The sequence below is a fragment of the Somniosus microcephalus genome, chromosome 6, assembly GCF_052327205.1.
Source record: "Somniosus microcephalus isolate GS21.2 chromosome 6, FLI_Smic_1.0, whole genome shotgun sequence".
In the NCBI taxonomy this organism is placed as follows: Eukaryota; Metazoa; Chordata; class Chondrichthyes; order Squaliformes; family Somniosidae; genus Somniosus; species Somniosus microcephalus.
Window position 1 is genome coordinate 16,586,626 of NC_140992.1, and position 16,453 is coordinate 16,603,078.

General features: G+C 45.1%; 1 protein-coding gene across 20 annotated transcripts in view; it reads right to left on the reverse strand.

The window, feature by feature from the left end:
* Nucleotides 1-1,220: 1,220 nt before the first annotated feature.
* Nucleotides 1,221-16,453, reverse strand: part of LOC147115496 (muscleblind-like protein 1) — a 743,720-nt gene continuing 728,487 nt past the window's right edge. For 14 of the 20 annotated variants that reach the window (XM_085989770.1, XM_085989776.1, XM_085989777.1 and 11 more), the window contains 4 exons: nt 14,478-14,572; nt 12,199-12,252; nt 10,328-10,403; nt 1,221-5,862 (listed from right to left, as the gene is read on the reverse strand). In XM_085989770.1, the coding sequence (XP_085845896.1) occupies nt 10,347-10,403; nt 12,199-12,252; nt 14,478-14,572 (206 nt within the window). In that variant the 3' untranslated portion in view covers nt 1,221-5,862; nt 10,328-10,346. The remainder of the gene's footprint in view (nt 5,863-10,327; nt 10,404-12,198; nt 12,253-14,477; nt 14,573-16,453) is intronic. The other 6 variants (XM_085989779.1, XM_085989781.1, XM_085989782.1 and 3 more) reach the window with 2 other exon arrangements.

Genomic DNA, 16,453 nt, shown 5'->3' on the forward strand with positions numbered 1-16,453 from the left:
CTGGTCACCACATTACAGGAAAGATGTGATTGCACTAGAGAGGGTACAGAGGAGATTTACAAGGATGTTGCCGGGAGTAGAGAATCTTAGCTATGAGGAAAGACTGGATAGGCTGGGTCTGTTTTCCTTGGAACAGAGGCTGAGGGGAGACATTATTGAGGTGTATAAAATTATGAGGGACATAGATAAAGTGGATAGAAAGAACCTATTTCCCTTAGCAGAGGGGTCAAAAACCAGGGGGCACAGATTTAAAGTAATTGGAGGAGGGTTTAGAGGGGATTTGAGGGGACATTTCTTCACCCAGAGGGTTGTGGGGGTCTGGAACTCACTGCCTGAAAGGGTGGTAGAGGCAGGAACCGGAACCACATTTAACAAGTACTTGGATGTGCACTTGGGATGCTGTAACCTGCAGGGCTACGGACCAAGAGCTGGGAAGTGGGATTAGGCTGGATAGCTCTTTGTTGGCCGGCGCGGACACGATGGGCCGAAATGGTCACCTTCCGTGCTGTAACTTTCTATGATTGTCTGTGACCGAGTCTCTTGAAGGTTTGTAGTTTCGGCTGCAATGTTTGAATTAACCATTTATTGCCGAGCCCTTTTTGCGGGCTGTGCACCTCTGGGTTTTTATCTTTCACAGTCCAATATTTTTACCGTTGGGGGGGAGGAATTGATCCTACATCTCTTTGTCGGCCGGCACAGGCACGATGGGCCAAATGGCCTCCTTCTGTGCTGTAAATTTCTACCATTCTATGAGGAAATCAATTTTTACGCAGCGAGTTGTTGTGATCTGGAACGCGCTGCCTGAAAGGGCGGTGGAAGCAGATTCAATAGTAACTTTCAAAAGGGAATTGGATAAATACTTGAAGGAAAAGAAAATGCGAGCGGGGCTATGGGGAAAGAGCGGGGGGGAGTGGGACTAATTGGATCGCTCTTTCAAAGAGCCGGCATAGGCAGGATGGGCTGAATGGCCTCTTTCTGAGCTGTAACATTTTGTGATTCGAAAGAAAATGAAAAAAACACACTATTTATTTATTGCTCCCAATGATTTTTCTCCCGGGTTGTGCTTGCAGCCGTGTCCTGGAGGTTGAGGTTCAATTCCTGGAGATGCCAGGGCAACCCTGAAGGGTCGGCGACCCTATAGCATCCCCATACTGGGCGGCGTGAGCTTTTTTTCTTTCAATACATGTCAACGAAGAGAAACACGCAGATCGTTTTGCTTCTTTTTTTTTTGGCAATTTCATCTTTATTTATTTTTTTTAATTCCATACAGCAAGAATCAAAGATATAGCGGTAATAATAAAATAAGCCAGAAAAAAAAAACAATTGGCAGCCAAGGACAGAGTACATTATCTCGGCATCTACGAGCAGGAAAACAAAAAAAAGAGTCTGTGATTACACAATAGTAAAACCAAGCTTCCGTCCTTTTAGCAGCTGTAGTTACGGCCTCGCAAATTGGACACAACCTTACCGAATACGAGCAGACGTTTCGTCCGAACTAAGAAAATAAATGTTCGGGTGGGCGGGGGTGGAAGGGGGTAGGAGGAGGGTTTCAAATATGCCTTTGGTGTTCCACCACCCCTCGCTCCCTCCTACCACCTCCCACCACCCCGCCAAGGTTTTTTTTAACCCCTCTCTTTTTTGAGAAAAAAAATACTTTCTTCGCTTAAAAAAAGGGAATTATTTCTTTTCCAAAAACTGGTGGGGCGCGGGGGGACGGGGCAAAAAAACCTAGTCGCATTTAAGTGCCTCCGATTCTGAACGGTAATTTTTATTTAAAAATAAATTTGATTTGCTTCATTTTAAAAGGTGTACACTCAACTGCAAAAAGGAACAGGAATTGCAAGAGCAATAAAATCATGTGGGTGTCTGCTGTTTGGTTCATCTGTCCATGATTAAACTGACGATTCTGTTTCTTAGTTATTTGAATGAAAGTGTGGAGCCGGTTTAATATATATTTGTATATATATATATAATATGTGTGTATGTATGTATTTTTACTTCCCGTGAGAAATACACCATCAAATTGAGTTTACAGAACCTGTTCTCGATAAGTCTAAAATACGTTTTTTTTTACCGTCATTTCTTAATTTTTTTAAAAATTCTAAACATGCAGTAGATTTTTTTTTTTAAAGAGTTTTATTATATTTTCTTCGTTGTTGGGTGATGTGAAAATACTTTTTTTGATTTCCGATGGTATGAACCTTGGTAATTGATGTGCCTGCCCTGGTTCAGTAATCTGCAGCCGGGCTTTGAACCTGTTCAACATTGTCAGTCATGAGCGGAAGGGAGTTGGCGGTGGGGGTGTGGGGGGGGGTGGGGAGGGCAGCGGGTGCGGGGGGTGGGGGTGCAATTTTAAACCTAACTGGCTGGCGGGAATCCCGCTGGATGGGGCAGGAATGCCGGTTTTACACCCCGCACCTCCTCCCCACCCCACCCACCACCCCCCCCCCGCCCAATATTGTTCTCCATTGACTTCAAATGGAGAATAAAATTGGGTGAGGGAAGGGATGTAAAATCCATGCGCCTCACCCCAATCCCGTCTGTTTCCCGACGGGCGGGCTTGGGTTAAAACTGGGCCCCCACCCCCTGCCCCCCTCCCCGGAGATCTCAGAAGGATGTCTATCATTCCAGCCGAAAATAATCCTGGCAAACTACAAGCTGTTCACATTAAAGCAAAGCAATATTTTGCCTTTTTTTGTGGGGGTGAGGTGGGGAGTGGGGGGGTTGGTGGGGGGGCGGGGGGGGAGGGGGTTATCAGGTGCTTACTCTGTGCCCATTATCTTTTTTTATATTTTTGCAAGCTTTTTTTTTTAAATTTTTTTGTTTTTGTTCAGCCTGTCGTTTTAATTACCTTAACAAAATTCCTCGTTATTATAGACATTTTTTTTATTCAAAATAAGATCTTACTATTTTACAGGTTTCCCTCTCTTGACTATGTACAGAAGTGCAAAAAGTCAACTTTCTCCCCGTAGGCCCGATCACTTCTTTTTCTCTAAAACTGCAGCATAATCAACCCTCAAGTGTCTGCACACACAATTCAGATTAATTCTCTTTTCTTATAAGTAAGCTCTGATTAATATTTGAATTCATGACATAAAAAAAAATCCCTTGATCTATCGATTACGCAGCTCCTATTTAAAGAAGGTCTGATATTCAGATGAGGGAGATCAAAATATACCCAAAAAAAACAATATCTTACTATCCTCAAATGGTAACAGTAGAAAATAATTTTCAGTTCTATTATCTAGGAACTAGAGATTTCCGTAAAGGACTAATTACAAACAAATTAAATCATCAAAACATTACGCAATTGTCTGCCAGGATTGTTGCCATAGCAACAACTTAACTTCATACTTCACAATGAAAATATCATTGCAAGATTCCCATATAAAAGGTCTTTGTTCTCTGAATGCAAACAAGACAGAAGTGACGAATACTGACGCTCGTAATCATAAGTCAGTACAATATAAATCATTCTTTAAGTTGCTATACTAGTATGAATAATTAATTGACACTACACGAGATTCAATGTTATGAGTATGTTATGAAGGCGTGGGGGGGGGGAGAAAAAAAATACCTTTTTGTCAAAAACTTTCAGAAAATTTCATCAGTGAATTCTAACACACTAAAAATAAACTACCAACTAAAATATGAAAACAATATCTGACATTTAAACATCATTAAAAAAATGAAGACAAATCTAATATTAATATATGTAAGAAATTAAACGAAGGAGAAAAGAAATAAGCAAAGTCCTAGCATGTAAGTACTAGAGTAACGATTGAAGTCTATCAGCTATGTGTTCTTAACAGGTTTGAAGTAACATTTAAAATGGGTTTCAACCCGTAATATATAATCTAAGGCTTTAATAGATGTACAGTACAATCAATAAAAATCAAAGCAACAACCCCTTTTTAAAACTACCAAGCACACCTTTTCAAGTTCTACCGAAGAAAAAAAAAACCTTGCAGTGAGCTCGGAAGTATGGAAAGTTCGAGAATTGAACTTTCGCTTCTTCCATTCTGATAAGGATACTTCTAGTAACCTGGCCCCACTACAGCAATTGATCCACCTTTTGGCTGAACAGAGTTGCACTACCTCTTTAACAAGCTGTGGAAAAAGAACACAAAAAGATTCCTATCGGGGTGGGGGGGGGGCGGTGGGGGGGGGGAATAAAGGAATTCCTTTGGTTGAACCCATTAAAAATACACAACTAATACATTTTTTTATTTTTTTTTTTACGTTTTTTTTTCTTGAAGGCTCTCTAAGGCTAAATGCAGTTACTTTGAAAAAAATCACATATAAAATTCACCCAGATACATATCCCACCCTGGTACTACTTTTAACAAACATCTCGATTTTTCATTAATATTTTGGTTTATCATGCATCTTTACGACAGTGCTTTGTTCAGCCTTTAGGTATCTAGTTTAGAGTCACTTTCCTTTATTTTTGCCTGTATATGTACGTGTGTGACTGCAGTGAGACATTCAGCACAAAGCGAATCTCCGCAGAGATTTTTTTTTTTTATAGTCTTGGTTGACTTTTGGCTTTTGTTTCGGACAGAGGAGAAAAAAATAAAATAAAGATATCGGGGGCGAATTAAACCTGCACAAACGCGGGTCGCCTTTCCAAGTCTCTGACGCATGGCACCTTGCTTGGCAATTAATAGCAAGAGATTTTCTTTCACTTAGGGGTTGACTTGTTGCCGGTCTGTGTGGCCAAGTGTGGCATCAAGGAGAAATTGCAATACCGAAAATCGGTTTTGGCCATATGTGGTGATTGACATCCGTCATTTTATTTTTCGTTCAACGTGATTAATATCTCTGGTAGAGATTACTAATGTGCATCAGTGAGACAGTGGTCTGCAAGACATACATTTTTTTAAATTTACTGTGTGCTATGCTATTCATTCTGGAGTGAAGATGCCATTTCGGAGACAGCTTTGGCATGTATCGTAAAGTAACAAAGGTTTGTGGCGCTGTCCAATTCACTGAGCTTTAGCAAGTTTGAAATATGTTGAATCGGATAGATGCTTTAACACTGCTGAAATAATACTTTAGGGTTAGGTGTACAGTCCTGTGTGGCACTTAACGTGTACCCCCCACACATTTACAACACAGTATTTAAAGCTACAATGCACTTTAAAAAAAAGTGTGTATTTATGTTTTGCCCAACACATTCATCTCTGTCCATTGCCCCTTTAACTCTTTCTCACAATCCACTAGAATATAACCTTAACACAGAACACTGTGCATGCACAATTGACGCTTGATGAAGATGGCAAAATAGTATTCTTTTAATACAAGGTGCACCTTTTTTTTATCTCTTTTTTTCTGCATTTTTGTAAACTTAAAGGAAAACCATTTAAACCTAACATCAAAATGATCTGCATGGTTCATAGACGTACCAGTACATACTGCATACTAAAGTGTACATCAGAGATTGCCTTTCCACTGAGAGGAGAGAGAGAGAGGGAGAGACAAGATGTATCAAAGAGATGGGGGTCATTTATGCATATATCTCTGAACTTATTCACAACATAGTACTGATAAAGGTAGATGATGTTTGTACGCTGAACAACAGATCACTTTCCCTCAGCTTTACTCTTGGTGGAACGTACAGGTTACGCAAGTCTCAGTGTGCGGCATTCTTTTTGACGTTTCGTTCCGGATGACCATATGTCCATTCCGTTAGCATGCAAAAGGTGGAAAGGCTTACGGCTGAGGGAGGGGAATGGTGGGGGCTGGGTGGGGGGGGGGGTGGAACGAGGGGTTGGGTATAAGATGGTGGTATTTACAGAATGGCTATTGACCCTTGCTCTGTAATGGTGTTCCTGCACACTGTCATCTCTTCACGCTGATCTAGATGGGGAAGAGAAAGAAGTTTAGTTCCCGACTGACGTTATTTGGGATAGATTTTCCTGGTCTGTTCAATTAATGGGCAGCAAATCTCACAGGCTCCCCGACAGGCTAGTGCTCCTCTCCGCACGTATTCGCTACACCGCCCAGGGACAAGCTTGGGGAAATCTACCCAAATATCCTTATTGACAAGCAAGGCAGTCCCTGGGAGAAAGAAAGACCTGCATTTATATAGTGCCTTACTATGTCTCTCAGGAGAGGAGGAAAAGACAACGTCGATTTAAATGAGTAAAAGGTACATTTGAAAGGGAAACATTACTTTTCACTGAAAACGATGAATAATCATGGAGATTAAGAGAGGTTTAGAATTCAAGGGATTGCTACAATTGGAGAGCTATGCTCCTATAGCTTTGATGGACCAATTGGGCTTTCATTCATGCTTGGTGTCTTGGCCAATATTTATCCCTCAACCAACATCACGAACACCGATTATCTGGTCATTGCTGTTTGTGGGACCTTGCTGTATGCAAATTAGCTGCCTCCTTTCCGACATTACAACAGTGACTGCGCTTCAAAAGTACTTCATTGGCTGTAAAGCGTTTTGGAACATCCTGAGGTCGTGAAAGGCGCTATAGAAATGCAAGTCTTTCTTTCTTCCTCTGTTGTTAACACTTGCCTGCTTCTCACTGCTGGGTACATGGGGGAGGGGAGGAATGGGGGCGGGGGTGAAGCATGCTTTGGTGCCATCTAGTGCTGGGTTACTTAGCAGCCCAACGCACTGCAATGTCAGCGTCTGCATACAATTGGATGTTGTTGCCATGGTACTGAGTCCTGCCAGACTAGGTTAGATGTCAAGAGGTGGTTCTTTTCCCAGAGAGTCATGGGAAACCTCTGGGACAGGCTGCTGGCTCATGCGGTGGACGCCGATTCGCTGTGTTCCTTCTAGCGAGAGCTGGACCTCTTTCTGGCTGGGGCAGAGATCACCTCTTACAAAGGGTAGGTACTTCAGGGAATTCAGGGCCAGAGTGGTCTCCTAGACTAGTTTTGACTGCCTAAGGGGGGGAGGTGGTCGGAGAGGAATTTCCCAGATTTTTGTCCTCCAAATTGACTTGGGTTTTTATCTGCTTTTTTGACTCTCCCAGGAGATCACATGGTCTCGGGTGTGGTGGGGAGTGTCTATATTGTGATGCATAAGGTATCACAATTTGTGTGGGACGGGTGGATGGACCAGAGGGCCTTTACCTGTCCGTCATTGTTCGCATGTTGGCACCCCATCCACCACCTTAAACATTCACTCCCTCCACCACCGGCGCACCATGGCTGCAGTGTGTACCATCTACAAGGTGCACTGCAGCAACTCGCCAAGACTTCATCGGCAGCACCTCCCAAACCCACGACCTCTTCCACCTAGAAGGACAAGGGCAGCAGGCGCATGGGAACACCCCCACCTCCAAGTTCCCCTCCAAGTCACACACCATCCTGACTTAGAAGTATATCGGCCGATCCTTCATCATCGCTGGGTCAAAGTCCTGAAACTCCCTACCCCAACAGCACTGTGGGAGCACCTTCACCACACGGACTGCAGCGGTTCAAGAAGGCTGGCTCACCACCATCTTCTCAAGGGCAATTAGGGATGGGCAATAAATGCTGGTCTTGCCAGTGTCGCCCACATCCCATAAACAAATGAAAAAAAAACACCTTCAGCATGGTTGCAGAGAAGCCTGCCTTGATGAGATTGGTGGGGTCATTATGTCCTTTCTCTGACACTGCATATGACTTTTCCTTTATTACACTCGGAATAATATTTAACTTGTAAAATCCCTGTAGCTGTATCAGAAGGCTTTGTACGGCAGTTAACGCACTGTCTGATTCTGAGCAAAGGTCTCACCTGGCAGGCAACTGAACTGATCCCAGACTCAGCTGGTTAGAAAGGGGAGGATTTACACCATTTCTAACTGATTCAACTACATCAATTGTTACGAGGGTTAAATTATGAGGAGAGATTACACAAACTAATGTTGTATTCTCTAGAATTTAGAAGGTTAAGAGGTGATTTGATCTAAGTTTTCAGGATACCAAGAGGAACAGGTAGGGTAGATAGAGAAAAACTATTTCCGCTGGTTGGGGAATCTAGGACTAGGGGTCATAGTTAGAGCCAGACCTTTCAGGAGTGAAATTAGGAAACACTTCTACACACAAAGGGTGGTAGAAGTTTGGAACTCTCTTCCGCAAACGGCAATTGGTGCTAGATCAATTGTTAATTTTAAATCTGAGATTGATAGGTTTTTGTTAACCAAATGTATTAAGGGATATGGGGCAAAGGCGGGTATCTGGAGTTAGGTCACAGATCAGCCGTGATCTCATTGAATAGCAGAACAGGCTTGAGGGGCTGAATGGCCTCCTCCTGTTCCTAAGTTTGTGGCACGTTCATCCCATTCATCCCTGATCTTCAATTCTTCACTATCTGTGATTTCAAAATGGCTTATCACAGCCGCAGACTGAAATGTTTTGGGAGCCTCTGACTCAGGAAAAGAAAAGGATTCGACTGAATAAGCATGATGCATATTGATGAGGATCAGATCGAGCTGCGCAGGCAAGCAGGGGCGTTTCTATAGAAACGCCACAGCAGTGGGTTCAGCGGAATTGATCAAGACAGAAATTGATCAAAAATTCCTCTGCATAATCACAAGCTCCAATTAAAACGAAAGGTCCGGGCTAATTTGTCCGTTCTCTTATGTGAATGAACAGGAATACATAAGAACAGGAGTAGGCCATTCAGCCCCTCGAGCTCGTTCTGACATTCAATTAAACCATGGCTGATCTGTATCTTAACTCCATCCAACCGCCTTGGTTCCGTAACCCTTAATACCCTTTGTCATTAATCTTATCATGACTCATGAAGTAACACTGGGCGGCCAGCTGGTGGCGCCGTCCAAGGAGTATAACTACTCGGGCGTGGGCCCAGCTTGCTCAGGATGTTTCTGTAACCAGGAACTAGTGATGTACAGGAAACTTTGTGATATCCGGCACCGACGGGACCGAACTGTTGCCGAGCTATCAAAACTGCCGGACAAACCAGCGCTAATTCTGAAGGATACGGAAGTTTTCATCTCCGTATCTGACAACAAACACTGTTGCTTAGCAACAGCTTCTAAACAGTCGGCCCGTACCTTGGAAGCGTCTCTGTAGCTTAGCAACAGCTTCAGAGAGACTTTCCAGAGCCTGACTGTTGGAAAAAAAAGCCACGAGAAGAAAAAAAACTAACAAAACAGCTCCTGATTTCTGCCGGTGGATCGAGGTTTCCGGACATACAGCCTTCGGATAAACCAAAGTTTCCTGTAACTAGAAATCTCATGGTTTTGAAACAGTTGATTAAAGCCTTGTTTTATACGCAAACCAAGCACTCTGTAGTCTTTGTACATCACCCTTACCTAACAAAAATCCATCAATCTTAATTTTGAAATTTTCAATTGACCCCCAGCCTCAACAACTTTTTTGGAGGAGAGAGTTCTAGATTTCCACTACCCTTTGTGTGAAGAAATGCTTCCTGCTATCACCCCTGAACGGCCTAGCTCTAATTTTAAGGTTATGCCCCCTTGTTCTGGACTCCCTTCACCCACCCCCCTCCCCCCCCCCCCCCCTGACCAGAGGAATTAATTCCTCTCTATCAGAACATTCCAAATTACTTAGCAGGCAACAAATTACTTGTCACTGTTGCTTTGCAAGCAAATGCAGCAGCCAATTAGAGCACAACACGGTCCCACAAACAGCAATGCGATGGATGAGCAGTTCAACTGTTCTGCCAGTGGTGATTGAGGGATAAATATTGGTCAGGACACTGGGGAGAACGCCACTGCTCTTCTTCAAATAGTGCCAGGGGATATCTGAATGAGAGGAAATCAAACCAGGGTCACCCTGAGTCAAAACCTAATACAAGAAACTCTCGATTTACCGGCACCTAAATAACCGGAAACCTCTGTTAACCGGCAAAATTCAGGAGTAGGTTCAGGTAAGTTTTACTTCATATTAGTGGCCGTTCCTCGATCTGTGGCCGTGTAACAGGGGTTCCTGCACCTGTTGCTAAGCAACAGGGACACTTGGATCTTGTGGCCGGGGTTCCTGCACCTGTTGCTAAGCAACAGGGAAGCCTGGATTTGTTGCTGTGTACGGGGCTCTCGTACCTTTTACTATACCTCTCTGTAATCCGAACTTTTTGATAAACCAGCACCACGCCGGTCCCGTTGGTGCTGGATAAAAAAGAGTTTCCTGTACCGAATCACTGGGCACTCAAGCCTTCTCTAAATGCACTCTTAACGTTACTCTTGTATTGCTGAATAGCTTCCAATTGGGAACATTAATGGTTCAACATGTATTGTGACCTTTCAATATGAGAATTAACAGCTTTAAATAATACTTCAATGCTTTAGAGTTGCATTTGCTGAAAAGAAACAAAAAAAAGGACACTCACTGTTCGACCAGGAAATACTCTACATCTGAGTTACGTACTTGTGGCTAGTCAGATGATCTACAGATATTATGGGCATCTGTGCAGAAGGAAACAGTAACTGCAGTTAACATACATGGTTCATTAAGCACATTCAAGAAACCTGTTTAAAGTTGAGGCAATACAAGGACAACACAGTGGAGGGAGCATGCTTCAAGACTATTAAAGTCCTCCAGTTACTGTGTAATAACAAATAGCAGCAAGGCTAACACAGACTCAATTGTTACAATGTGAGTTTAGATTGGAAATAGGTCAACACTTCGTCACCAGATTTATGACTGCACAACTTTAAATAGGTGTTAACAGCTCACAGATCTCTTTTTTTATTATTCATACAGATTTATGAATTACAGCATAGAGCCAATACTGTTCCACAGGTAGCATTTCATAAAAGAAACAATAATAAACTTCCTTTTTTTTGACTAGCCAATATATATATTTCCTTGAATAGATCTAGCGGTTCTATGTTTGCTCCATTTGGGGTTCCACGGGGTTTAAAAGTCACTTTCGTGTATTCTTCAAGTAATTCTACTAATGCTGCGGTGCCACTTGCGGAGCTAAGCCATACAGACCAAGCGGATTCCAGGTTCAATTTGCTTGGTCCGTGCTGAGTTAACTATGGCCAGTGTGGGCAGCAGTAGGGATGCCATCATTGATCCCACCACCCCTGGACTGGGGGGGGGGGTGGAGGAAAGGATGGCTTGCTCACCATGCAGTTACTCTTGCCGGAGAGTGCGTGCAACATGGATGCTGGGCCAGGACAGGCTTGGCGCCCACATTTGAATGGGCAGCGGGCATTCACTATCTGGGGCTCACTCACGAAGAAGTAAACCACTCGGGCGAGGTGCCAGGGGGACAATTAACAATGGCGGGAGCAAACCTCAGCATGGGTCAGTGCCTTCGGGAGAGGAGGCAGGGGTGGGGAGGGGTGAGAAGGGAGGGGGAGAATAATTGCAGGGGTTATGAAGCAGTGAACTGGTGAAACGGGATGCACGTTGATTTCTCATCAGGCAGCATCAACCTGTGCCAATGCTGCAACCGTCGGCTAGACAGAGAGAGAGAGGGAGACACACACAGACAGTCGCTCTGCTGTAGCACAGCCGATTTTCTGAATCCTTCCCTTCATGCAGTTGGGGAGAGTGGGGATGGGGGATGGTGGGGCTCCCAGATCCATCCATTGCCACCCCACGATGGCACACATCAGATCCTGCCAACCCGGGCAATCGCGGATCACGAGTAAACATCCCAACGCAGCACACTGGGCCAGGCCCCAAAAGTGCTGCCGACTAAATTTCCTTGGGCACGTGCCGTTTGGGAATCGATGAATTTAGAGCACATCGAGGCGGGAAAGCACTTTGCTTCTCAAATGTGTTAACTGAAGGATGTTATTTTAAAGCTACTAAGCAAAAATAAATGGACAAGGCCCAATTACTTATACACCGATCCACTCAAGGAAATGCGAAAGTTGTTATTTTAATTAAAATGTTCAGCCCATTGTCCATGAAACAAAACATTTTTTTTTCTCCCCCCCCCCCCATATTCTCGGTTCCCCCCTTCCCTCCCCAACCCACCCCCACCCACTTCCCTTACTGGCTACTCTCCAGACAGCTCCGACATTCAACGTACTTATCTACTAATAATGCACATAGGGTAGGGGTGGGGCGGGGTTGGAGGATGGGAACTAAGCTAACAAATCTTCTCGGTAAATGCAAAGACAGAACAGGGAGTGGCGTCTCTAGACTTTGCCTTTACACGGAAGCACAGCGCTCCGGCGCGGGAGCGTCACCGCGCGGCGAAACGGCAACATTACCCGAGAGAGGCACAGGACAACCTACCGCGGAGTAAAAAGGCCGCGGGGAACGGTACACATCCTTCGGATAACATTGTAACTGCAATAAATGAAAACCCTGTTAAGTCGTCAAGTTTAAACGCTGCAAAAAAAAAAGAGTAAGAGTTCTCTGTCATCTTATTTGAATATAGAAGAAGAGGAGGAGAATAAAAAAAACCGGAAGCGAAATGAGGACACGCACAGGCCGGGATGGGGGGTTGGGGGGGTGTGTGTGTGTGGGGGGTGCGGTGGCGATCGGTTCTGGTTCTGGGCGCGGCCCGTGAGTTTCTGCCCATTTAAAAATGAATGGGCGGGAAAATATGGGCTGGTGTTTTTCTTTGGTTACAGAAATGAGAAACCCCGGCTGTGATATCTCTGGACTACTCACCTGCAGCAGGCATCTGTTATTTATTTTTCTTTGCTTTACCGGTCTGTCCCCCTGCTGACCGCTGGGCGCTCTGTTATGTCACCGTCCGTCGTGTGACAGTCACGCGTGACTAGGCAGTGAGCATCGGCAGGCTGGCGACCGCGGTGGGCCTCAAGGCCTGATCCGCTCCACACTCAGCGGGGTAGATTTAAACCCCCGCCCCCCACCGCCCCCTCCTCCCCATGCCTGGCAAGTACATTGTAATTGGGGGTGGGGGGGGTGATGAGTTAAGAGGCTGGGGGTGGGGAGGAGGGTGTTGTGCTGTGTTTCCTGTCCTCACTCCCCGACCGCCTTTACTTACCTTAACGGTGACGTCATCGGCGCCGCGACACCATTTTAACGTTTGGTGCCGGGAGGCTCGCACAGGGCCTACTTGACAGCCAGCAGAGGCAGGTCAGTTTAAACACTGCTCCGTACAGGCGGCCGGTCCGATATCACCTGTTTTACACGACTGCCAAGGGTTAAAATTACCGCCAATAAGTCAAATGATAGGCTTGTCGCACACAATGCATTCCTCTGCTGCTAATATGGAGCAGTGTTTAAACTAACCTCCCCTTCCCCGTTCAGGCCAGAAAGGCTAACTGCTATCTGTACGGGACAGCTAGAGTTTAATTGCCGCCAATGAGGTAACACAACGCAAGCTTAAAAAAATCACATTCTTGTGAAATCCTTGTGGACCGGGAGAAGGAGTGCTGCCCCCCACCATAGCAACTCCCCCCACCCTAGCAACCCCCCCCCACCATAGCAAACCCCCCACCCACACCCCCACCCCCACCCCTGGGCCCCGCAAGGAGTCCTTGGGCCTATCCTGCCCACTGGGCCTTGCCTCTCACTCCTAGCACTGGATCAGCTGCCCAGCGCTAATAAAGGGAACGATCCCCGGCGTCCTCGGGCTCCGGCCCAAATTTCTGTTCCCACCTCTCGGCCCCTGACATCAATCCGCCAGGTTTCAGGTGGGACATGTCCTGGTTTATTTCGATGAGACCCAGGAATTAAAATGGTCAGGGCCTCAGGCTGAGCTCCCTGTAGAGGAGTTCCCTCCCTTCCCTCGGAGCGGGGGGGGGCGGGGTGGGGTGGAATTCCAGGAAGTCACAATTCCTATGAATTTAATTTCCTTTAAGCGGTTTACCATGGAGGTGGAAGGGAAGGCTATTAAAATAAAATAATAATACACTATCGATAAATATATCGCATTTCCGGCGTCATACTGCCAAGTGTCAAAAGTATAAAAGAAAGAGAAAGAAACATAATCATTTGTGCTGGTCTCTGCTGATCTGAAGCCTGAAAATGGGCTAATCTTACTTCACCAGCAGCAATTAAGCTCTAGATGTCCCGTACAGGTGGTAATTAAACTTTGCGGCCTTAAAAGGAACAGGTCTGGTTAAAACACTGATCCACCTCATGCAGCAGAGTAATGCATTGTGCATTACATGCCGATCGTTTGACTTATCAGGTGTAATTTTAACCCTTGGCGATTTTCGGTGGGGGGGGGGGGGAGTGCATGATGGGTGGGCGATCCGGTATCGCCCGTTTCACACTATTGCCCAAAGGTTAGAGTTACCCACCAATCAAGAGCAATGCCACGGGATGTCCGCTAGTACAGCAACAACGTTAATGTTAAAAAAAAAGCCCAGAAAGCTGAGGAAAGGCTCCCCCCCCCCATCGAGCTTCTTTTTTTTTCCATGTAAAAAATGGGCTGGACATTTTAATCTTGTGATTCCATTGCAGTTCGATGACAACAGCAACAACAACAACAACAACAAAACACACACAACCTTTCTCAAACAGCTAGTTTTTAAAGGCATTATTTACACTGTTGCTATGGAAACAAGAACAACCGAAGCTGTAAATGAGCAAACCTGGTTGGCGGTGGCTGTGGCTGCAAAGGGGACACTTGTGGCGGATGTTGTTGCCGCGGATACGGCTGCAGGATTAGCACCGTGCATCATGGGTACTTTTTTTTGGAGGGAAATCGCAGAGAGCGACGGAGAAGAAGTATACGGCAGAACGAGGCGAGGTGGGGGGAGGGGGGGAGGTAGAGGGAGATGGGGGAAGAAACCATGGCAACACGCGGCGGGGAGTTAGCGCAGCAGCAAGCCGCGCGGCATCATCGCCAGCGAGTGACATGTATTCGCAGGACAAAGCAGGAGCAGCAGAGAGGGAAGAGGGAAGGGGGGGAAATAAAGAGGTGGGAATGGGTAAGGCGAAGAGGAAAGGAGGAGGGGTTTTGGGGTGGGGTAAAGATAGAGGGAAAGGAGGAGGGAGGGGGGCAAAGAAAGTGAGAGCGAGGAGCAAACACAATGAATAAAAAAACGAAAAGGGAGAAAGAGGGGAAAAAATGCTTATTAACATCAACAACAATTAGGTAAATCAATGCAACAAGCTCATAAAATATTAATATTACACACATCTTTAAAAAAATCAATTAGGATTATATTATATAATATGAAAGCAGTTCGGAGTCATGCTTTAATCTAAATATTCCGTCAAACTCTTAATTAAGCCACAAGTTATTGAAAGAAATCCATCGTTGTCCATTATTGCAAAGCGACATTTATAAATGTTTTACTGCTTCATAATAATTAATAGGATAATTAAAAAAGCTAAATTAAGCGACAAAAGCGCTAATAATTCTAAACCGACCTTAGCAGTGAGAAGCACAGTCCCTTCAAAGTCCACTCGCTCTTAAATGCGACTGAATTGGTTGATCAATCAGTGATGATCAGCTGAATAGATTTGATTGATTTGGCGGGAGCAGCAAATGTGGGGATGGCGGGGGTGGGGGGTGGGTGGTAGTGTAGAGGGCGGGTGGTAGTGTAGAGGGCAAAGCAATCCCACGGGCTTTAAAGGGGCAGCATCACCATTAAAGCGAAGGTTCTGTGTTGCTCTGCATGCGTGCAATACAAAAGATGCAATCCCATCATTGACGGGAATGTCTCTTTAAGTCTATGGTATAGACATTTTGAACAAGCTTTGGGCAAACTAAAGTTGCCGCACAAAATGTTGCCCTTTCACACAAGTCAGGGTTGCGATTCCAAAATGGAGTTTGGGTCCAGACTGATCCTGGAACTGAGGCAGTCCAAAAATTGCATCTATTGTTAACTAAAGCAATCCAAAAATTGCCTGTAAGGGAGGTTGCGGCTGTCCAAAAATTGCCAGAGGGGAGATGAGGTGAATTTATTTTTTACGCAGAGCGTTGTTACCATCAGAAATGCGCTGCCTGAAAGGGTGGTGGAAGCAGATTCAATTGTAACTTTCAAAAATGAATTGGAGAAATACCTGAAAAGGAAAACATTTGCAGGGCTATAGGGAACGCGCGAGAGAGTGGGACTAATTGGATAGCTGTTTTGAAGAGGCGGCATAGGCACGATGGGCCGAATGGCCTCCTTCTGTGTTGTAAGATTCTATGAACGACACTGTTGCACTTTCAAACGGGAGTTGTGATGAGAAGGAGCCCTGTTGATTTTTTTCTCTCCCTAGCCTAGTGCACTTTAGACAACTGCAGCATTCCCTACTGTTACCTTGGTAGGGAACAGCAAACGCAGGGATCAAACCTGGCCTGTATGGCTCAGTACCACATAAGAACATAAGAATTAAGAGTAGGAGTAGGCCATGCGGCCCTTTGAGCTCAATAAGACCATGGCTGATCTTTGACCTCAACTCCACTTTCTCGCCCAATCCCCATATCCCTTGATTCCCCTACCACTCCTGGGAATTACTCAGACCAATGAAACTCTTAGGGAAGCTTGTTGAAATCATCAACTCAACTGAGGAACATAGGAACAGGAGGAGCGCATTCAGCCCCTCCAGCCTGTTCCGCCATTCAGTTAGATCA